At 42.6% G+C, this 23,604-nt stretch overlaps 1 protein-coding gene across 1 annotated transcript in view; it reads right to left on the reverse strand.

Annotated features, from left to right (window-relative positions):
* Nucleotides 1–23,604, reverse strand: part of LAMB4 (laminin subunit beta 4) — a 139,819-nt gene that overhangs the window by 42,042 nt on the left and 74,173 nt on the right. Inside the window, exons 31-34 of the mRNA XM_044277174.1 lie at nt 17,265–17,463; nt 14,065–14,203; nt 11,927–12,103; nt 1,196–1,349 (exon numbers count right to left, since the gene is read on the reverse strand). Coding sequence (XP_044133109.1) covers nt 1,196–1,349; nt 11,927–12,103; nt 14,065–14,203; nt 17,265–17,463 — 669 coding nt within the window. The remainder of the gene's footprint in view (nt 1–1,195; nt 1,350–11,926; nt 12,104–14,064; nt 14,204–17,264; nt 17,464–23,604) is intronic.

Here is a 23,604-nt window from a genome sequence, read left to right on the forward strand (position 1 = left end):
GCCTACCACGTAATTATTGGAATATCTGCCATTACAACCCATGGGAATTCAAGTTTTCTGCTATTGTCTTCAAAGTCCACCAACAGATTACTAGCTGGTCTTTACGGCCAGCTGTTCTGCTATAGGCACTCCCTTATGTTTCCTTTTTGCTTTGACCTTACAGATTCAGCAAAATGAAGTATTTATGCATTTGTTTAGAGATAAAATGTTTTACCCTTTTAAACCAAATGACATAGCTGGTGTCAGAAACTGGGATTTTTTTTTTTAAGGTAGTAAAGAATAAAAAAAAACTATACAAATTTGGTATCCCTGTAATCCTATTGTCCTGCAGAATAAGGTATTTAGATAATTTTTAATGAACATAGAATTTCGTAAAAACAACCACAAAAACCTTGGTGGAATTGCCAAATATTTTTTTCCCCATCTTCCAATATAAGCTATGGTAAACTAAACAGTGCCATTAAAAATACAACCTGCAAAAAACAAGCATTTATACAGCGATGTGAGCAGGAAAAAAAAAAAAAAAAAGATGACTCTTGGAAGGGGGAAAGGAAAAATGAAAATGAAATACAATAATATTAGGCCATATCCTAAAAGGGTTAAGCTGCTCAAAACAGTCCCGCAGTGCCCCATATAATAGAAACAGGTAAATGAGCACTTCACATAACAGTGCCAGTCATATAATTCCCCCATAATCCTGTCAGCCACAAAATGTTCCCCATAACAGCACCAGCCATACAATGCACCATTGTAGCAGCCACCTCTCTGTGCTCCTATTCTCTTTGATGTAGAAGTTATATTTTGGTAGCCACTTCAAAGTCTGAGATGCTATTAGGATTTTTTATCAACCATCAGGACCCAGACAGGCATGGCTGTGTCCTGATGGTTTTGGGCAACATAGAAAGTAATTGTGGGCACTCTTGTCCTATGAGGTCACACAAACTACTGCTGCCTGTCATGTGACAATGCCTAGTTACAAACAGTCTTGAATTTGCATGGACTGTTGCTAATTTTCAGAGACATTTCCTGTGGATTCGGACTGTCCCAAGCCAAAATGGGTGGGGTCAATATAAATCCTGCCCATAATTTGACAGTCCCATATGATTTTTAGGGGTGTACCTGGGTATGGGGTCAACTTGTCCTTAATTTATCAACTGCAATGTTGATAAGTATGGAAAATGCATATTTAAGGTACCTGATATACGTTCAAATTTTTCTTTGATAGTATTGACCAGATCTTCAGCATTTTTCTTCAAGTTTTGTAACCTCTCTAAAATTTCTGGAGGGATTTCCTGATTCTTTAGCTTTTCCTTCAGCAGCTCATATTTTTTTTTCAGATTATTTAGATCCTGTAAAAGGCAAATTCATTACAAATATGCATTTACTGCAAAAATAAATAAATATCAAAACAAATGTCAGGAGAATGTCACTTCCCATGCTTTCTTCTAATTTTGTAAAAAAATTAAATAAAAATGCATACATTAAAGGGACACTTCCATCTTAAAGTGGTATTTTTTACATCTCAATATTCATGGAATGCAATTTTTTAAAAAAAAATTTGGCTATTCATTTCGACAGTACTATACCACTGAAAGTTAAATCTAAAATATTGTCCTTCTGTAGCAATCAGCACAAATGTAAGATCTTCAATGTAGAGAATCAACTGTTAGATTGCTGCTGCTGGAAGGAGAAAATGTTATCTGAAAAATAATCCTCGTGATAATAGTAGGTGTAAAATTGGGATGATCGTTTGACACCATTATCGTTCTCTTGAAGGGACTAGATAAAGATGCCCACAGAAGAGAATTACACTTATCAGTACAATATGTGATGCTCTAATTGAGTCATTCACCCCACTTTTCCTCTGTGGTTGGAGTGAATGGTCTTACTGAGAAAGTCAATCAAGGCTGTTTGCTGTGCTAAAAGTCCCAACACAGAGGAAGTTAAAGAGCCAGGGGAGTAAGCAGAATACATAGAATGACTTCAGTAAATGAATCAGAAAACTATCCAGCTATTTTTTAATAAATAAAATACATAGAATATTAATATTCACATACAATGCATTCGGAAAGTCTTCAGAAGTTGCATCCTTGTTCCTGTTCTCAAAACCCCATAATGAGAGTGAAAACAGAATGTGCAGGTCCCCCAGATCGTTTAGCTTGGGGGACACATGGGGGCAATGGCACCATACAGTGGGATGCGAAAGTTTGGGCAACCTTGTTAATCGTCATGATTTTCCTGTATAAATCGTTGGTTGTTACGATAAAAAATGTCAGTTAAATATATCATAGGAGACACACACAGTGATATTTGAGAAGTGAAATGAAGTTTATTGGATTAACAGAAAGTGTGCTATAATTGTTTAAAGGGAACCTGTCACCGGGATTATGTGTATAGAGCTGAGGACATGGGTTGTTAGATGGCCGCTAGCACATCTGCAATACCCAGTCCCCATAGCTCTGTGTGCTTTTATTGTGTAAAATAAAACTATTTGATACATATGCAAATTAACCTGCGAGGAGTCCTGTATGTGAGAGGAGTCAGGGACAGGACTCATCTCAGGTTAATTTGCATATGTATCAAATCGTTTTTTTTTACACAATGAAAGCACACAGAGCTATGGGGACTGGATATTGCAGATGTGTTAGCGGCCATCTAGCAACCCATGTCCTCAGCTCTATACACAAAATCCCGGTGACAGGTTCCCTTTAAACAAAATTAGGCAGGTGCATAAATTTGGGCACTGTTGTCATTTTATTGATTCCAAAACCTTTAGAACTAATTATTGGAACTCAAATTGGCTTGGTAAGCTCAGTGACCCCTGACCTACATACACAGGTGAATCCAATTAAGAGTATTTAAGGGGGTCAATTGTAAGTTTCCCTCCTCTTTAAATTTTCTTTGAAGAGTAGCAACATGGGGGTCTCAAAACAACTCTCAAATGACCTGAAGACAAAGATTGTTCACCATCATGGTTTTAGGGGAAGGATACAGAAAGCTGTCTCAGAGATTTCAGCTGTCTGTTTCCACAGTTAGGAACATATTGAGGAAATGGAAGACCACAGGCTCAGTTCAAGTTAAGGCTCGAAGTGGCAGACCAAGAAAAATCTCAGATAGACAGAAGCGACAAATGGTGAGAACAGTCAGAGTCAACCCACAGACCAGCACCAAAGACCTACAACATCATCTTGCTGCAGATGGATTCACTGTGCATTGTTCAACCATTCGGCGCACTTTACACAAGGAGATGCTGTATGCGAGAGTGATGCAGAGGAAGCCTTTTCTCCGCCCACAGCACAAAAAGTGCCGCTTGAACATTTGGACAAGCCAGCTTCATTTTGGAATAAGGTGCTGTGGACTGATGAAACTAAAATTGAGTTATTTGGCCATAACAAGGGGCGTTATGCAGGGAGGAAAAAGAACACAGCAGTCCAAGAAAAACACCTGCTTCCTACAGTAAAATATGGTGGTGGTTCCATCATGCTGTGGGGCTGTGTGGCCAGTGCAGGGACTGGGAATCTTGTCAAAGTTGAGAGATGCATGGATTCTACTCAGTATCAGCAGATTCTGGAGACCAATGTCCAGGAATCAGTGACAAAGCTGAAGCTGCGTCGGGGCTGGATCTTTCAACAAGACAACGACCCTAAACACTGCTCAAAATCCACTAAGGCATTTATGTAGAGGAACAAGTACAACGTTCTGGAATGGCCATCTCAGTCCCCAGACCTGAATATAGTTGAAAATCTGTGGTGTGACTTAAAGAGAGCTGTCCATGCTCGGAAGCCATCAAACCTGAATGAACTAAAGATGTTTTGTAAAGAGGAATGGTCCAAAATACCTTCAACCCCATTGGAACCTACAGGAAGCGTTTAGAGGCTGTAATTTCTGCAAAAGGAGGATCTACTAAATATTGATTTCATTTCTTTTTTGTGGTGCCCAAATTTATGCACCTGCCTAATTTTGTTTAAACAATTATAGCACACTTTCTGTAAATCCAATAAACTTCATTTCACTTCTCAAATATCACTGTGTGTGTCTCCTATATGATATATTTAATTGACATTTTTTATCATAACAACCAACGATTTATGCAGGAAAATCATGACGATTAACAAGGTTACCCAAACTTTCGCATCCCACTGTATATGTTTTATATATTGTTAGGTTGGTCCCCCCCCCCCCCCTCTTTTCTCTTTTTCCGCTCTTTCTTTTAGTGATACTCCAGTATCAGCTGTTCTTTTCCGGTTTACCTGCGAGCCATAGTAACAGCCAGGATCACAGCTGAATGGTTTATGTTGTTGCTGAGGGTGATTTCGGGGCCTCTGGTTGGTGGCCGTACCTGCGGCGGGAAAATTCTGGTCCTAAAATTGCGGGTTCGACGGCGCTTCTGTGCCAGTGTTAAGAAGACCGGATCGTCGCTGGATCTGCAGGATGGAGGACTTGCCGTGTGGGCTGATCAAGAAAGCTGAAAGTGCAGGAGGAGAAGATTGGTTGAGAGCCTGTCTGGAGATGCCGCCGTGTCAACTACCGCCGCCTTCTCTGCTACCCCTACCTTTACATACGCCGCGGACTTTACCGCCGCGGACTTTACCGCCGCGGACTTTACCACCGCTGACTTTACCGCCACTGACTTTACCGCCGCTGACTTCACAGCCGCTGCCCCGTTCTGGAGCGACATCGTCAAGGGAGAGAGGACAGCGTGGAGTTTTCAGCGCAGAGCCAAACCTTCGTGTGCAAGCGCCTGTGGCTGGTCGGAGCAAGGAGGAGGGGTCAAATGTGCGCCCATGCAAAAGAGATTGCAAAGCCAGGGCTGTCTATACCTCTCCCCTGAAGCTGGCCGCAGGAGGGGCAGCTTTCGTGTAATCTCGGCTCCTTCTTCTCGCCGACAGAGGCAGCAGTTCTCCAGTACCATAGAGGGAGTGGTACAGAGTGGCCGGAACCAGAGAAGAGCTGTCACCAGTACAGGTGGGATCCATGAGCAGCAGATACAGGATGCTGGATGCAGCACAGGAGAATGTCAGCCTGCGTCAGGATCTGGATGTATTAGAGATGCCTGTTGAGGGGCTCCCACAGTCTGTAGTTGAGCTTCCTCCAGGCCCCCATGAATTCTCAAGCCAGCCAGTAGCTTCAACCTCTGGACACCTCCAGGAGGATCAGCAGAGTGGTAGGAGCAATGTGGTTCCTTTGTCTGACACATTTGATTTTATTAAGTTAGGTATAGATTGGGCTGGCAGACAAGGGGTTAATGCAGCGAGCAGTCAAACAGTTAATGCTGCTGCTGCTGCTGCTGATGTATGGAGCTCAGGCTCCAAATCTCTTAATGCTGATGTCAATTTTCCACTTTTGGAAAAAGAAATTGGAGTTAAGGTGATAGAGGCATTGGTATGTGACGTTTCGCCTCTTGGATTTCACTTAAACATCAGCATTAAGGAGAGGATTTGGCGTTTTGGAATATGTGGGCATTATGTCACTACTACCGTCAGTTAAAGAGCAAGTAGCTAGGCTAGATAAAAAGGATGATAAAGTTGATGATGAAAGAAAACGTACCATGCCTAGGTCAATTAACAATTGGATTCAGGCTTTTTGTATATTTTCAGCAATCTTGGGTAAGAAGCATCCGGAATTTTGTTCTGGCTTATTCCAACATCTGGATATCATCATGGAGGCGTATCGCAATTTTGGGGGCCTGGTTTGGTTTTATTATGATGAAACCTTTCACCAGAAATTAGCGGTTCATCCTTCTCTTAAATGGGGTGTTAAGGATATAGGTCTGTGGGTGAATTTTTATGTTACCACAGAAATCTGCCTCCTTTAAATTTGCAAATCCGTCTCAGCATGCTATGAAAAAAGTTTGTGTAATGCAAATGGTTGAGTAATTGTCGTTACAAACACGAGTGCTCCTTTTGCGGGGGTGCCCACCCCATGGTCCGTTGTTTCAAAAGGAACTCTTAGTCGGGTCAGCAGTAGTCTAGTATCAAGGAACAATTACTTAAGAGCATTGAGTCTAGTGAAACTTCAGAAAGCTAAATTGATTTTTGATGGCTTCTATGAAGGGTTTGTCATTCCTGAGTTCGTTGGTAAGGGCTGTTGTTGGGTTAATAATTCAAAATCAGTTTCTATTCATAGTAATGTAGTTAGAGCAAAATTACAAAAAGAATTGGATATGGGTAGGATTACAGGTCCATTTAGAAATCCGCCATTTGAGAATTTTAGGCTATCTCCGTTAGGAATTGAAGAAAGAGCCAGGAGAATTTAGACTAATACATCACCTGTCGTTTCCAGAGAAGATTTCATTGGATGACATGGTGGATAAATCTTCTTCTACAGTTGAATATTCTTCTTTTGATGACGCATTAGTGTTGCTCAGGCAATTTGGGAGAGGGGCATTAGTAGCTAAGGCCGACATTAAGTCGGCCTTCTGTCTTCTACCTGTGAAACCATCTGGTTTTTGTTCTTTAGGCTTTCAATTTGATGGGTTTTATTATTTTGACAAATGCCTCCCTATGGGTTTTGCGTTATCGTGTTATTATTTTCTTGTTTTATTCACTGGGTTTTGCACTCTCAGATCCGTGTTGGTGGTATTCTACATTATCTAGATGATTATTTGTTTGTTGGTCCTCCTAGTTCTAGTGTTTGTTCTGAATTTTTGTTCAAATATTTGGGTGTCTGCAGTTATTTTGGTATTCCAGTTGCTGATGAAAAAAATCATTTTCCCGTGTCATTGCCTTAAATTTTTAGGAATCACTATCGATTCAGTTAGGATTGAAGTTCGGTTACCAGAAGCTAAATTAGATAAATTGAGGTATTTGTTAGTCTCAATGTTGTGGAAGAAGAAATCTACTCTGAAAGAGATGCAATCAGTTCTGGGTTCGCCTAATTTTGCTAGTAGAGTTATCCCAATAGGTAGAGTTTTTTCAAAGCGTCTTTACTTTTCCACTAGAGGTTTGAAATCCCCTAGCTCACATATTTGTCTTACTAAATGCTTGAAAGACTTTGTAGATTCTGATGCGCTAGGCTTGTTTACTGATGCTTTTTTGGAATAGTAATTGGTCCACTGAAAAACGGCCAGATTCATGGTTTAGATGTGGTGTGACTAAGAATATTGTGTTTCTAGAGTTGTTTCCAGTTACTGTTGCAGATGTAATCTGGAGTTCAGAATTTAAAAATAAGAAGATTTTGTTTGACACAGACAACAAGGGCGTTCTTTTTGCCATTAATACGTTATTGTCCAAATCAGAGTTAGTGGTCAAGCTATTAAGGCACTTGGTTCTTTTTTGCATGAGATGTAATATTTGGATTAAAGTCAAATACCTTAGCTGATTCTTTATCTCGATTGCAGTTTTTGAAGTCTGATAAATGCCATCAGTTTGTATGCATTTTGACGGATCCAGCAGGCAGTTCCGGCGACGGAACTGTCTGCCGGAATCCTCTGCCGCAAGTGTGAAAGTACCCTTAGAGGGGCTGATTTTGGTAATTATTATTAGACTTTCCAATGGTTATTTACTTAATGAAATTGATGGTTTTAATTATTTATTAATTTATTAAAGTATGTTGCTATTTTAAGGTTACCCTTAATAAAGCATTGCAGCCATTTTTATTCCATAATAAAGTGTTTGTCATTATTTATTAGAGGCTAAGAATTTATTTTTATTAAATTTGAAGGGTGTTATTTGCATCCATATTTAAAATCTTTGCTAATTTACTGAAAAGGCATAAATATTCAGACCCTTTGCTAAGTACTTAGTTGAAGCACCAGTCGTCTTGACTATCATGCCATATGGTTTGTACACCTGGATTTGTGGATTTTCTGCCATTATGCTCAGCAGATCCTCAGGTTAGATGGGGACTGTCGGTGAACAACCATATTCAGGTCTCTGGAGAGATGTTCAATTCAGGTCTCTCGCTGGGCCACTTAAAGTATAACTGTCATATATTTTTTTTGGAGTATTGGATTGTGGTGATTAATATCACCTTGGTGGCCCTATTTCAACTTTTCACTGTGTATTCAATTACCCCTTGATTCCACAGTTTTGTTCCCTGTACTGCCTATTTTTATCTGTGCTTAAAATAAGGTTGCTAGGCATGGTCCGTCTATGTGTTGAAGGAAAGAGGACGCAGAAGCACGCAGCCTGCAAGGTCAGATTACTGACAGCTAGGGACTGTAAGTAAATGATTAAAGCCAGGTCCTCTCCAGCAGCTGATAACAGTGCCTGGGCTGTGTGCACTTCTCCCTGTCCCTGCAATTGGCAGACGCTCCCTCACTCAGCAGAGCTGGACAATGCAGAGTTGAATCAGCGCACAACAGGGAAAGGCCTCATGCACACAACAGTATTTTTTCACGGTCCGCAAAACGGGGTTCTGTTGTTCTGTGATCCGTGTCCGTTTTTTCTTCCGTGTGTCTTCCGTTTTGGTGTCCGCCTGGCTGTGCGGAGCCAAACGCAATGCAATGCAAGTCAATGGGGACGGATCCGTTTGACGCTGACACAATATGGTGCAATTGAAAAAGGATCCGTCCCCCATTGACTTTCAATGTAAAGTCAGGAGTCCCTATCAGAGTTTTCTCCAATCCGATGGTATATTTCAACTTGAAGCATCCCCATCACCATGGGAAAGCCTCTATGTTAGAATATACCATCGGATTTGAGTTACAACGTGAAAACTCAGATCCAACAGTATATTCTAACACAATGGCGTTCCCATGGTGATGGGGACGCTTCAAGTTAGAATATGCTAAGAACTGTGGACATGACTGCCCCCTGCTGCCTGGCAGCATCCGATCTCTTATAGGGGGCTGTGACCCTCATAATTAACCCCCTGTAAGAGATAAGGTGCTGCCAGGCAGCAGGGGGCAGACCCCCTTCCCTCCCCAGTTTTTAATTTATTGGTGGCCAGTGCGGCCCCCCTCCCTCCCCTGTTTTTAATTCATTGGTGGCCAGTGCGACCCCCCCTCCCTCCCTCCCCTGTATTAAATTCATTGGTGGCCAGTGCGGCCTCCCCTCACCCCCCCCCCCCCCCGATCATTGGTGGCAGCGGAGAGTTTCGATCAGAGTCGCAGTTTAATCGCTGGGGCTCCGATGGGTAACGATGGCAACCAGGACGCTACTGCAGTTCTGGCTGCCATGGTTACTTAGCAATTTTAGAAGCATTATACTTACCTGCGCTGTCTGTGACCGGCCGGGCGCTCCTCCTACTGGTAAGTGAAAGGTCTGTGCGGTGCATTGCTCATAGCTTCTAAAATTGCTAAGTAACCATGGCAGCCAGAACTGCAGTATCGTCCTGGTTGCCATGGTTACCGATCGGAGCCCCAGCGATTAAACTGGGACTCCGATCGGAACTCTCCGCTGCCACCAATGATGGGGGGGGATTTTAATTGGGGGGATAGAGGGGAGGCCGCACTGGCCACCAATGAATTTAATACAGGGGAGGGGCGTCCGTACTGGCCACCAATGAATTTAATACAGGGGAGGGGGGCCGGGGGGGCCACACTGGCCACCAATGAATTTAATACAGGGGAGGGGGGGTCGGGTGTTTTTTCACTGACCCATTGACTTGAATGAGTCCGTGAACCGTTGTCCGTCAAAAAAATAGTACATGAAACACGGATCACGAACGCGGATGACAAACGGTGCATTTTCCGAGTTTTTAACGGACCCATTGAAAGTCAATAGGTCCGCAGAAAATCACGGAAAACGGAACAACGGACATGGATACACACAACGGTCGTGTGCATGAGGCCAAAGGGAGATCTGCCATCTGCTCAGTGTATAAATGAAAGCAACATGTGGTAAGAGGACCCCTTTGTGCTGCAGGAGATTAACCCTGCAGAGGGAAGGGCTCTGGTTACTAACACTTTTGGGGGCTATTGTTACTGGCTAGTGAGGGCAGGCGGGATTAGCCTCAGGGTGAGGGCAGTGGTGGCCATCTTAACTGAATAGTGAGATTGCAGTTTTATGCAGACTGGTTCCTAAGGGCTGAATCTTATTAAATATGGGGTAAGTCAGTCTAATAGTAACTGATTCTGGAATATCATGTTATTAGTAACTACATATATGAAAATTGAAATTAGGGTCTAAATGTGACAGTTATCCTTTAGGGACATTCACAGAGTTCTCCCTGTGCCACTCCTGTCTTGTCTCTGCTGTTCGCTTATGGTATTGCCTTCTTGAAAGATGAACATTCCGCTCAGTCTGAGGTCCAGAGAACTGTGGCTCAGGTTTTCTTAAGAATATCATTGTACTTTGCTCCATTCAGCTTTTCCTTAACCCAGACCAGTCTCCCTGTCCGAGCTGCTACTCCCCCCCCCCCCCCCTCCCAGTATGATGCTGCCACCACAATGCTCTACTGTATGGATGGCACTGAGCAGGTGATGAGCAGTGGATGATTTCCTCCAGGCATGACGCTTAGGGTGGGTTTACATCACATTTTTGTCATGCTTTTAACGTGCACAAAAAACGTATACATTAACGGATGCTTCAGTCAGATGCCATACTGTGGCATCTGTCAACTCAGAGTTCCATTGTAAAAAAAAACGTATGTGTTTACTTTTTTGCAGGACTCTGCAGGATGCCAAAACGTGGTACACTACGCTTTCCCATTCTGCAAAGTCCAGCAAAAAAGTGTGCATTAACATATACGTTTTTTCGATTTTAAAATGGAACTCTGTGGTGACGGATGCCACAGTATGGCATTTGTCAGAGGCTTCAGTTAACGTGAACCAAGCCTTAGAATTAAGGACAAAATGTTAAGTCTTAGTTTCATCAGATTAGAGAATCTTGTTCTCACAGTCTGAGTCCTTTATGTAGGGCTGACCTGCCTATGCAGGAGCAGGAGTTTATGGCGGGGCACAGGAGCCCATGGCTTCCATCTCCATCATTCCAGGGGTGTCTTATAGAGAGCCTTGTTACTTCTGGAGGCACTATAAGGGGGTCTTATTTTAACTCTAGGTCCTATAAGAGTATTATTAATACTTGTGGTAGTGTAGGGGTAGTATTATTATTATTAGGCACAATATGGAGGGCATTACACTAATGGGAGCATTCATGCTATTGAGGGTACAGTAGGGGGCAGACTGGGAGCGCTATTACTATGTGAGGACTATCTGTATAGCACTATCTGCATGGGATGAAGGGGGGGGGGCTTCAGGCAGCAGAAAGGTTAGGTGCACCCCATTAGATGTTTTTTTTTTCTCACAAATTCTAGGTGGGCTTTCATGGGTGTTTTTTTCCACTGAGAAAAGGCTTCTTTCTGGCAATTCTGCAATAAAGCCCAGATTGGTGGAGTGCTACAGTGATGGTTGACCTTCTGGAAGTTTCTCCAATCTGCACACAGGATCTTTGGAGCTCATCCACAGTGACCATTGGGTTCTTGGTCACCTTTCTTACCAAGGCCCTTCTTCCCCAATTACTCAGTTTGGTAGGGTAGCCAGGTCTAGGAGGAATCTTGGTTGTTCCAAACTTCTTCCATTTAAGGATTATGGAGGCCACTGTGCTCTTGAGAATTTTCAGTGCATAAAGTTTTTTGTCCTCTTCTCCAGACCTAAACCCCCCACATAATGTGTCTACTAGCTCAACAGGCAGTTCTTTCCTCCTCAAGGCTTGGTTTCTGCTCTGAAATGCATTGCCAGCTGTGAGACCTTATATAGACAAGGGTGTCCTTTTTAATAAATTTGCAAACATTTCCAAAATTCTGTCTTCAATTTCTAATTATGGGGTATTGAGTGCAAATTGATGGGGTAAAACTTTTTTTTTGTTTTAACACAAAGCCGCAACATATCAGAATGTGAAAAAAGTTAAAAGGCCTTAAGACTTCCCGAATGCATTGTATAAACTGTTAATACTGTATGTGGTAAGAATTGATGGAAGGAAAAGCTCTCTGTGAGCAGGTATATGGATGTTATATTATTACATCCTGGAAAACAGGTACATACATCTTTACTTTCAGACGCCTCTTTTAATGCATTATTTGCCCCCTTCTGTGCTTTATCAGCTGCAATCCTGTTTTTTAGCATTTTTTCTTGCAGTTCTGCAATTCTTGACTCCATTTGTGAGTGTGTATCTTTTATAGCTTTTAATTTGATGTCAACCATATCTGCTGTTGCTTGAGCCTAGGTAAAACATTACAAAAAGGTTATATCAATTACATTTACTCATTTTGTTTTTCTGTATGGATAGATTGTGCACTTTTTTCTGTACTTATTTCATATTAACACATGACTATCAAAGAGTTTTTATGAAATAGAGTTTTTTCACCCAGATAATACTTCCTTGTAGGTGGCCCGGGCCTGCTTTTTCATGTCTGTACTGGTTGATAAATTACAAGCCAAAATGTCTAGATACTGTAGCTGCTTCCAGTGGTAATTCACTAGGAAAGCAAAAGATGTACCATTGTTACAGTACTTTACAGATTTATTTATGAAATAACCTAATTACTTTAGTGAATTAATGTAACTTTGGCTAAGATGTCTATTTTAGGTGACTGGTTACAGTACATGTACTGGGAAGTGGGTTAAAGGGGTTCACCGGGAATTAACAAAGCAAAAATACTTAAAGGGAACCTGTCACGTGGATTTTGAGTATAGAGCTGAGGACATGGGTTACTAGATGGCCGCTAGCACATCTGCAATACCCAGTCCCCATAGCTCTGTGTGCTTTTATTGTGTAAAAAAAAACAACGATTTGATACATATGCAAATTAACCTGAGATGAGTCAGAGCTTGAAAATATGACTCTTCTCTGGTCACACAAGTAAGATATTACTCTTTTATGTTTATTTGCATAAAGGGGAAGTACAAAAATGCATAATACTTATTGAATTCATCTGCAAATGAAATTAAAAGTGTAATTTATATATTTAGGGTAACACAATGGACATTTAGAAACGCTCAGTAAGGGTAGCATAGTGGAGGTGACAGGTTCCCTTTAAATATTACTTTATTTTAAATATATTCCCAAATACCTGTCATTAGTTATAATGGCTCGTTCTGTCTAGGGAGCAATCATCAGGAGTAATAGAATGGCCACCGTCCTATTAGTACACACAAAACCTGTCCTAATCACACAGCAGAACAAGTTACTTCACAACACTGAGGTAAAGAGCTGCCTCAGCCTCCTCTCTGCTCTGCTTGTAAGGGATTATGATCCTGAATACAGCTGATAAGATCTTCAGCTGAATCTCTGTAGGAATGGAGTTCATGAGGAGACATGAAGTGCAGAGAGGAGGGTGGGGATGTTGCTAATGAGCAGAAGCACTTGTATGCAGTCTCCATTACCACAGCCCCACATTACCACAGTCTGTCCTGTCCGTCCTCTGTACTTCATGTCTCTTCATGAACTCAATTCCTACAGAGATTCAGCTGAAGATCTGATCAACTGTATTCAGGATCATAATCCCTGAATTTGGGAATGTATTTATAATAAAGCAATATTTAAGTATTTTTATTTTCTTAATTCTATAAGATCCCTTTTAAGGGAAATTTTTCTGTTTGACAAGTTCAGAGACACTACGTAAAGGTTTAATTTAAAAGTGTAGTAGATTAAATGCAAATTCATGCTATTTTCCTGAATGTATTAAAGGCCATCTGTCACCATGAACAACTCTTTTAAACCAGACATACTGCCTGGTAGGGCTGATCATAGTGACTAAAATGATTCTCTTCTCTTCAATCAGTTTTACCAATGCTGAAAATCTCGTACTTTTAGTTATATGTAAGTTAGGTGTTCAGAACACCAAGGGGTTGGCCTAGGCCATCAGTGCACCACTTCACCTCGGCTTCTTCCCAGTTCCACTGCGCATGCGCAGCCGCCCTACATTAATTTTCTATGGGGCCAGGGAAAATAGCCAAGCGCTATGGGGAGCCGGGTTGGTGGTAGCCGGACGGGAGTCCTCCAGCCACCATCTTGCGGGGCTCCATTCTCATTCTCGATATAGGTGCGGGTCCGCACCTATAAGACAATGGGGGCATATCCTAGCGATATGCCCCCATTGTCCATGATGAGACAACCCCTTAAACTGAGATTTCAGCTATTTTAATTGAACTATACCTAATTTGGATCAATTTGCTTATACCTGAGAAAGTTTGTTTCTGATATCTTTGATATCATTATTCACATTTTTTAATAAAGTACTTGTTTTCTTCTGAGCATTTTCAGCTTGTTTCAAATTATTTTGAATTTCGTCTCCATTAGGAAGATTTTCAACTGCTTTCCTAAAGAATAAAGTGAAACAAAAGAGAATTAAAAGAACAGAAAAATCATTATTGGAATTCCCCACACGTATAAACATAGCAGTACGGGGGGACCTATGAAAATGTATTATGCTGTAAGATGGTACCCTTACCAAAAATAATTCATTTTTATTAGATGCAATGCATCCTTTTTCAAATGAGATGGATTTCCCTCTAAGAAAACAAATCATTTTTAAGATAATTTTATGCCGAAAAAGTAGTAAAACAAAACAATAGAAATTTGGTATTGTGACAGTCATCAGCAATGCTATACAGTAAATCTAAACTCCAATGGACAGGTGTGGGGCTGTTTTTGCTGAAATCAGCAATTCTGTCACTATTTTATGCTGGCCTCAGTGAGGTCAGCATAAAGTTGATGACAGGTTCAATTTAAATGCATATTGCTCATTCTGAGTAACTGAATCATTAATTGAAAGGGGCTTGTTCAAATAATATCAGTGAGGAGTCAAATTAATTCCTTCTGTGAAATAACAGGTGTCCATTTTGGCAAATTATAGGCTGCACAGCTAAAGTGATCTCAAATGCCTTGAAGCAGCAATCAAAACCTGTAAGACGCAGCAGGAATCAGGGAACTATTGTTCAAATGGATCGAAGAATAGCCAAAATGGCAAATGTTCAGCCAATGATCACCGCCAGAAACATCAAAGATGATAAGAAGTTACCAATGAATACTGCTACAATCAGAAGACACTAAAGTAAAGCCAAGTTACCAGCAAGAACTCCCTGTAAAGTCTTGTTGAAAAAAAACATGTCCTGAATAGGTTCAAATTTGCCAAGAAAGACATTGACTGGCCCAAAGAGAAGTGGCACAATATTTTTTGGAGTGAAGAAAGCAAAATTGTTGTTTTTGGGTCTATTGGCTGCAGACAGAATGTCAGACAACCTCCGAGTACACTGTAAAGACAGTAAAGTATGGTGGTGCAAAAATCATGATATGGGGATGTTTCTCGTACCATGGTGGGCCTGTTTATCGCATAAGAGTGATCATGGATCAGTTTAAAAATATAAAAATACTTGAGATCGTGTTGCACTGTGCCGAAAAAGAAATGCCCACAAAATGCACCCTAAGGCCCCTTTCACACGGACGAGAATTCCACACGGGTGCAATGCGTGAGGTGAACGCATTGCACCCACACTGAATCCGGACCCATTCACTTCAATGGGGCTGTGCACATGAGCAGTGATTTTCACGCATCACTTGTGCGTTGTGTGAAAATCGCAGCATGCTCTATTTTGTGCGTTTATCACGCAACGTAGGCCCCATAGAAGTGAATGGGCCTGCATGAAAATCGCAAGCATCCGCAAACAAGTGCGGATGCAGTGCGATTTTCACACATGGTTGCTAGGTGACGATCTTTATTATTTTCCCTTATAGCATGGTTATAAGGGAAAATAATAGCATTCGGAATGCGGAATGTTAAGTAAATTAGGGATAGGGGGGTTAAAAAAAAAAAATATTAAACTCACCTCATCCACTTGTTCAGGCAGCCCGGCTCGTCTTCTTTCTTCTTCTTTGAGGACCTGGGAGGAAAAGGACCTTTGGTGACGTCACTGCGCTCATTACCATGGTGATGGACCATGTGATGGATCATGTGATGAGCGCAGTGACGTCACCAAAGGTCCTTTCTCCCAGGTTCTCAAAGAAGAAGAAAGAAGACGAGCCGGAAAGCGCGAACAAGTGAGTTTAATTTTCCAATTTTTTTTTAACCCCTCCATCTCTAATTTACTTAGTATTCTGTATTCAGAATGCTATTATTTTCCCTTATAACCATGTCATAAGGGAAAAATTTTTTAAATCTACAGAATATCTAACCCAAACCCGAACTTCAGTGAAGAAGTCCGGGTTTGGGTCTGGGTACCACATTCTGTTTTTTCCCACGTGCGTGCAAAAGACATTGCACTCGCGCAAAAAAAAACAGAAGAATGCAAAGCAATCTCATACAAAACTCACCCTACTCGCAGGCAAAATTGCACCCGCATCCTATCTGACCCTCACACGCGACGCCTGTGTGAAAGAGGTCTAAGGGTCCCTGCACTTAAGTGTGGGCGAATCCACATAAGATCCGCAGAAATTTCTGTGCGGATTTATGTGCATTTCTGCACCATATTCACACCAAAATCAGCAATTTCGAAACCAGTTTTTGTTGCGGATTTGATGCGCTTTTGCAGCAAATCTCACCCTTCATTCCTAAAAGTGTAGATGAGATTTATGTAATCTAATACACTTTGCTAGTACTGTAATACGCTGCGATTTTTTTCCACACGGGAACTTGCGCACAAAAACTGCACATATTCCGCAAAATGTGCAGGTAGCCTAAGGGTGGCTGCACACAATGCAGATGGGTGTACAGAAAATCTGCACCATAATCGTACAAAAATGTATGTAAATCAACATTCTTTACTGTAGTTTTGGTGCAGTTTTTAGTGCGGATTTAATGCGGATTTTACTGCAGTTTTCATTGAAAAGGGTGAAATCTGGACAAGAAAAATGCAACAACAATTGACATGCTGCAGATTTCAAAATTCTCACAGCAGGTCAATTTCTGCACCTAAGAAAAAAGCAAGCTGGACATCAGATTTGTCTAATCTCATGCACTTTGCTGGTACTGTTACTGTATAAGGCCGAATGCACACAGACGTTTTTCACGTCCGTGAGCGGTCCGTGGAACCGCGGCCTGGATTCCTGCTGAGAGCAGGAGCGCACAGCGTCATTGGTTGCTATGACGCCGTGCGCTCCCTGCTGCCGCTGTAATACCGTAATACACCATACCAGTGTATTACTGTACTGTGGCAGCGGCAGGGAGCGCACGGCATCATAGCAACCAATGACGCTGTGCGCTCCTGCTCTCAGCAGGAATCCAGGCCGCGGTTCCAGGGCCCGCTCACGGCCGTGAAAAATGGCCGTGTGCATTCGGCCTTACGCTGTTGTTTTTTCCACATGAAAATCCTCATAGGAAAAAACGCACATGATCCCAAATGTGTGCAGGCACCCCAACTGCAATTTTGATATCATAAATCTTACTTAGCATCTTTTGCTTGCTGGGTGAGTTTTCGCACTTCTTCTAGTTGTTTGTTCCAGTTTTTCTTGTTTTCCTTGTATTCGTCACAATACTTTTTAATCTTGTTTAGCATGTTAATTAACTCATAAGGTGCAGCTGGCAGCTTAATAGCGAGAATTTCATTGGCTATTTTCTCTATTTCTTCTGGGGTTGCAACAGCATCTGGAAGAAGAAGAAGAACATCAGGTCAGCACTACTGTATAAAGGAAGGACTTCTCCTTCCTACTGGATCCACCTCTGGTTTTGTGTCAAAAAATTGCATGAAAAACTGCCACAAAAAGTTGTGTGTGACTCCACCCTTAGGGCTCATGCGCAAGACTGTATGCATTTTGCGGTCCGCAAAAAACAGATCTGCAAAAAATACGGATGACGTCCGTGTGCATTCCGTATTTTGCGGAATGGAACAGCTGGCCCCAATAGAACAGTACCATCCTTGTCCGTAGGACATGTTCTATTTTTTTGTGGAATGGAAATACGGACAAAAGGAAACGGAATGTACGTGGAATAACTTTTTTTTTTTTTTTTAGGACCCATTTAAATGAATGGTTCCACATACAGTTTGCAAAAAAAAAAACCTTCGTGTGCATGAGCCCCTAGGGTATCTGTAAGCAGTGCATATTTGTATACAGAAAATCTGCACCAAAACAGCACAACAACCACATCTAAATCCTCACTATTTATTGTGGCTTTAGCAAACATTTTGTGCAGTTTTTACGCAGTTTTTCATGTGGATTTTCAGTTTATATTAAGAACTCTATTGAAGTCTATGGGGAAAACCTCTCAACTGAAGGTGCGGAACTGCACTAACTATTGCCATGCTGAAGATTTTAAATTACCCGCAACAGGTTAATTTCCTCATGGAATTAAAGAGCGAAGTGTACATGAGATTTCTCTAATTTCATTCACTTTGCTGGTACTGTATTATGCTGCAGTTTTTTCTACATGAAATCCACACAAAAAAAAACCCACACATATTTTGCACCGTATGCAGGTATTCTTAGGCATCTTTCAAACGTCCGTGACGACATCCATGACACGGTAGTGGGTGGTTCATCTGTAGAGATGCCATTGAAGAATCCATGTTTGGGCACTGTGTCTGTTTTTTGCCCACTATGTGTCATCCTATTCTATGTGCATTGCTAGGCTGAAAATTGTTTGCAGAGCATCTCCTACTGATCAGGGGTGCACCACAAATGAGGCGAGGTGAGGCGATTGTCTCAGGCAGCACCATGTAGGGGCAAGAGGGGGGCAGCGGAAGGGCCATGGGCAATAAGTGCTTTCAATGTGGCAAAGAGGTTAAGAAATTGGCATTGAGGAAGCAGGGGGTGCCGTTTAAGTTTTCGCCTCAGGCAGCAGAAAGGCTAGATGCACCCCTGCTACTGATGGTCCATGATAATGAATGACAAAACCCAGATACCATCCATGTTGTGTCGATGGTTTTCACGGATTAATATATTCAATCGACGTGTTTGGTTCGCCTAATGGACCACAATAGTGCATGTAGCAAATAAACACAGTAAAATCAAGAACACGGACAGCAAATGCCAATGATTCAATGACCGCAAAAACACACCAAAAATGCAACTGCAAAAGTGCTCAAGAACAGTGGTAAAAATATATAAACCCAAACTTAATGGCCATTCACTCGGTGGATACGCCGCGTATACAGTCGTGGTTGTTTACTTCAGATGCCGCGCACTGAATGGAGCAAAGCTGTAAGTGGACAGCACCTCAAGAACGGACATGTCCCTTCTTGGCGCAGTCCTGGCTTTTAACTTAAGTGCCACGAACAATGGGAGGCACATACAGTCGTGGCCAAAAGTTTTGAGAATTACATAAATATTGGAAATTGGAAAAGTTGCTGCTTAAGTTTTTATAATAGCAATTTGCATATACTCCAGAATGTTATGAAGAGTGATCAGATAAATTGCATAGTCCTTCTTTGCCATGAAAATGAACTTAATTTCAAAAAAACCTTTCCACTGCATTTCATTGCTGTCATTAAAGGACCTGCTGAGATCATTTCAGTAATCGTCTTGTTAACTCAGGTGAGAATGTTGACAAGCACAAGGCTGGAGATCATTATGTCAGGCTGATTGGGTTAAAATGGCTGACTTGACCTGTTTAAAGGAGGGTGATGTTTGAAATCATTGTTCTTCCATTGTTAACCATGGTGACCAGCAAAGAAACGCGTGCAGCCATCATTGCGTTGCATAAAAATAACTTCACAGGCAAGGATATTGTGGCTACTAAGATTGCACCTCAATCTACAATTTATAGGATCATCAAGAACTTCAAGGAAAGAGGTTAAATTCTTAAGAAGGCTTCAGGGCATCCAAGAAAGTCCAGCAAGCGCCAGGATAGTCTCCTAAAGAGGATTCAGCTGCGGGATTAGAGTGCCACCAGTGCAGAGCTTGCTCAGGAATGGCAGCAGGCAGCTGTGAGCGCATCTGCACGCACAGTGAGGCAAAGACTTTTGGAAGATGGCCTGGTGTCAAGAAGGGCAGCAAAGAAGCCACTTCTCTAAAAAAAAAATACATCAGGGACAGATTAATCTTCTGCAGAAAATATGGTGAATGGACTGCTGAGGACTGGGGCAAAGTCATATTCTCTGATGAAGCCTCTTTCCGATTGTTTGGGGCATCAGAAAAAAGGCTTGTCCGGAGAAGAAGGTGAGCGCTACCATCAGTCCTGTGTCATGCCAACAGTAAAGCATCCTGAGACCATTCATGTGTCGGGTTGCTTCAACATCCAGGGGGGTGGGCTCACTCACAATTTCGCCCAAAAACACAGCCATGAATAAAGAATGGTACCAAAACACCCTCCAACAGCAACTTCTTCCAACAATCCAACAACAGTTTGGTGAAGAACAATGCATTTTCCAGCACGATGGAGCACCGTGCCATAAGGCAAAAGTGATAACTAAGTGGCTCTGGGACCAAAACGTTGACATTTTGGCCTGGAAACTTCCCAGATCTTAATACCATTGAGAACTTGTGGTCAATCCTCAAGAGGCGGGTGGACAAACAAAAACCCACTAATTCTGACAAACTCCAAGAAGTGATTATGAAAGAATGGGTTGCTATCAGTCAGGAATTGGCTCAGAAGTTGATTGAGAGCATGCCCAGTCGATTTGTGTCATTCTCAAAACTTTTGGCCACAACTGTACAACGTGGCCACCGCCAGAATTTTGGAGCGGTGTCCTAAAGCAAATTCCAGTGTGTGAATGGTCAGCTAGAATAACAGCATGCATTTTTTTGGCATTCACATTTGGTCTCATTTTTGGGGACATTTTTATGCCATTTTCTTTCACACACACATTGCTCTGCCAGCTTAATTTATGATTAGGGGCAGGCTATATTTAAATCTGCTCCAACTCCTGAATAGGGTAGACTTCAGTAATCATTTACGCCTACAAATAGGCCTAAATGATAGAGAATTTGATGTCCCCACCCCCCCATTCCTCAACCCCACCCCTGCCACAGTGTAAAAACGTCACATATGCCTAAATTTAAGTCACTCTAGTATTGATGCTTTCTTCATGGGGTTTTCCCTATAGAGAAACAAAGCATCTGAACACATGCCATGAACTGCAGCATGCTGCATTTTTTTTAAAAAGAGGCAAGAAAGACAAAAGACACCAACTAAGGGTACATTCACATTAGCGTCGCTGGATTCCGGCAGGCAGTTCCGTCGCCAGAACTGCCTGCCGGATCCGGCAATCTGTATGCAAAAATATACCATCTGTAGACTGATCCCGATGCGGATCGATCTCACAAATGTATTGCACTTCCAGATCTGTCTCTCAGGTTGTCATCCAGAAAAACGGATCCGGTATTGATCTTTTTCACATTTTTAAAGGTCGGCGCATGCGCAGACTGCAAAACCGGATCCGGCATTAATGCATTAGGGCTGGATCCGGCATTAATGCATTTCAATGTAAAATAATGCCGGATCTGGCATTCCGGCAAGTGTTCCGGAATTTTTGATGGAGAAAATATTAGTATTTTCATATATTGATAAAATCCAGTCCTCCTTAGGCCTCGTGCCCACGACCGTATGCCCTCTGAGATATACGGTCTGTGAGCAGGCCATATGTCCCGGAGCGGCATTGATCATGCGCACGGGAGTACACAGCATCATAGATTACAGTGATGCTATGCACGTCGGGTCGCCTGCAGGACTCATATGATCTTATAAGTGCGGGACAATAGCACCGCGGGAGGCCCGGCGTGCACAGCATCATTGTAATCTATGATGGTGTGTACTCCCGTGCGCATGATCAATGCCTCTCCGGGACATATGGCCTGCTCACAGACCGTATATCTCGGAGGGCATACGGTCATGGGCACGAGGCCTAAGGAGGACTGGATTTTATCAATATATGAAAATACTAAATTTCAGATTGCAAAATATTATTTTTATATCACAGAGGGCATACGGTCGTGGGCAAGAGGCCTTACTATAGAGCCAGTGTCAATCAATGGAGCTCTTCTCATGATTGCATTAAGGCTAGGGCTACATGGCGATGTGTTGCACAACATTCATATCGCACCAATGTCACGCAATTTAAAGGGTTTCTACCACTTCGGTGTCACATATTTAGCTGTCAGACACTAGCGATCCGCTAGTGTCTGCTCTGCCCAACCATCCTAATATAATTGCTTTTGGGGCAGCCGTTTTGCTAAAAAAAGAACTTTTATTAATATGCTAATGAGCCTCTAGGTGCTATGGGGGCGTCATTAGCACCTAGAGGCTCCGTCTACCTTCAGAAACTGCCGCCGCCGAGCGCGTCCCTCCAGCCCGCCCATCTCCTCCTGAATGCGATCCTCCTTGTGAGCGTATATATTCTGCGCATGCGCAGTGAATGTCTGACCGCTTCCTTGCTCAGACATCTCCACTGCGCCTGCGCGATGACGCCATAGTGCTCCGAGGAACAGGCGCAGTGGATCTGTCTGAGCAGGGAAGCTGTCAGACATTCACTGCGCATGCGCCGAATACAGGCGCTCACAAGGAGGATCGCATTCAGGAGGAGATGGGCGGGCTGGAGGGACGCGCTGGGCGGCAGCAGTTTATGAAGGTAGACGGAGCCTCTAGGTGCTAATGACGCCCCCATAGCACCTAGAGGCTCATTAGCATATTAATAAAAGCAAAACGGCTGCCCCAAAAGCAATTATATTAGGATGGTTGGGCAGAGCAGACACTAGCGGATCGCTAGTGTCTGACAGCTAAATATGTGACACCGAAGTGGTAGAAACCCTTTAAAAAAAATAAGAGTCAATGGTTACACTGCGACATGTTGCGACTGCGACACGATCCAGCTTTGACGGATTTTTAGTGACTGTCTTGTCGCAGTTGCATCATGTCACAGTGCAACACCATTGACAATTATTATAAAAAATGTTGTGCGACTTTTCTGCGACAAGAAGTCACAAGCAAATGTTGGCGTGTAGCCCTAGCCTTATACACAGCCATATTTTAATAGACAGTCCGTATTTCTAAACAGAAAGCTTAATCGGAGGCTGTATTCTACCCACATCAGTCAACGAAATCTAAAATATGGATTTGTATCACCAATCCATATTTTAGCAGCATTGTGTCTGTATTTGGTTATTACTGCATGTCTACAACATGGAAGATAATATTGATGACAATGCAGATGACAGTATGGATAAAAAGCACTTAAAGAGGACCTTTCACCTGGAAAAACATTGTGAACTAAGTATCCATTCCTGACATATACAGTGGCGCCCAGGGATCTCACTGCACTTGCTATAATCTCTGGGCGCCGCTCTGTTCGGCCGCTGTGTCCTCCGGTATCTTCACCCACTTGGTTATAGTAGGAGGAGACTGCCCTTGTTCTGCGGGGCGTCTCCTCCTCTTAGGCTGTAGTGCTGGCCAATCGCATCGCAGAGCTCACAGCCTGGGAGGAAAAAAACTCCCAGGCTGTGAGCTCTGCGCTGCGATTGGCCAGCGCTACAGCCTAGGAGGAGGAGACGCCCAGCAGAACAAGGGCAGTCTCCGCCTACTATAACCAAGTCCTCTAAGTCTCTGCCTACTATAACCAAGTGAGCGAAGATACCGGAGGACATCGCGGCCGAACAGAGCGGCACCGCTGTATATGTCATGATACTTAGATCACAATGTTTTTCCAGGTGAAAGGTCCTCTTTAAAGGGGTTATCCTGAAAAAAGATAATGATGACTTATCAGAAGAGGTCATTATTATCAAATCAGCAAGTCCCAGAGCAGCCGCCGATCAGCTGTTTCAGGGAGCCACTGCACTGCGCTCACCGGAGCCTTGT

Source organism: Bufo gargarizans, chromosome 2 (genome assembly GCF_014858855.1).
Source record: "Bufo gargarizans isolate SCDJY-AF-19 chromosome 2, ASM1485885v1, whole genome shotgun sequence".
Taxonomy (NCBI): domain Eukaryota; kingdom Metazoa; phylum Chordata; class Amphibia; order Anura; family Bufonidae; genus Bufo; species Bufo gargarizans.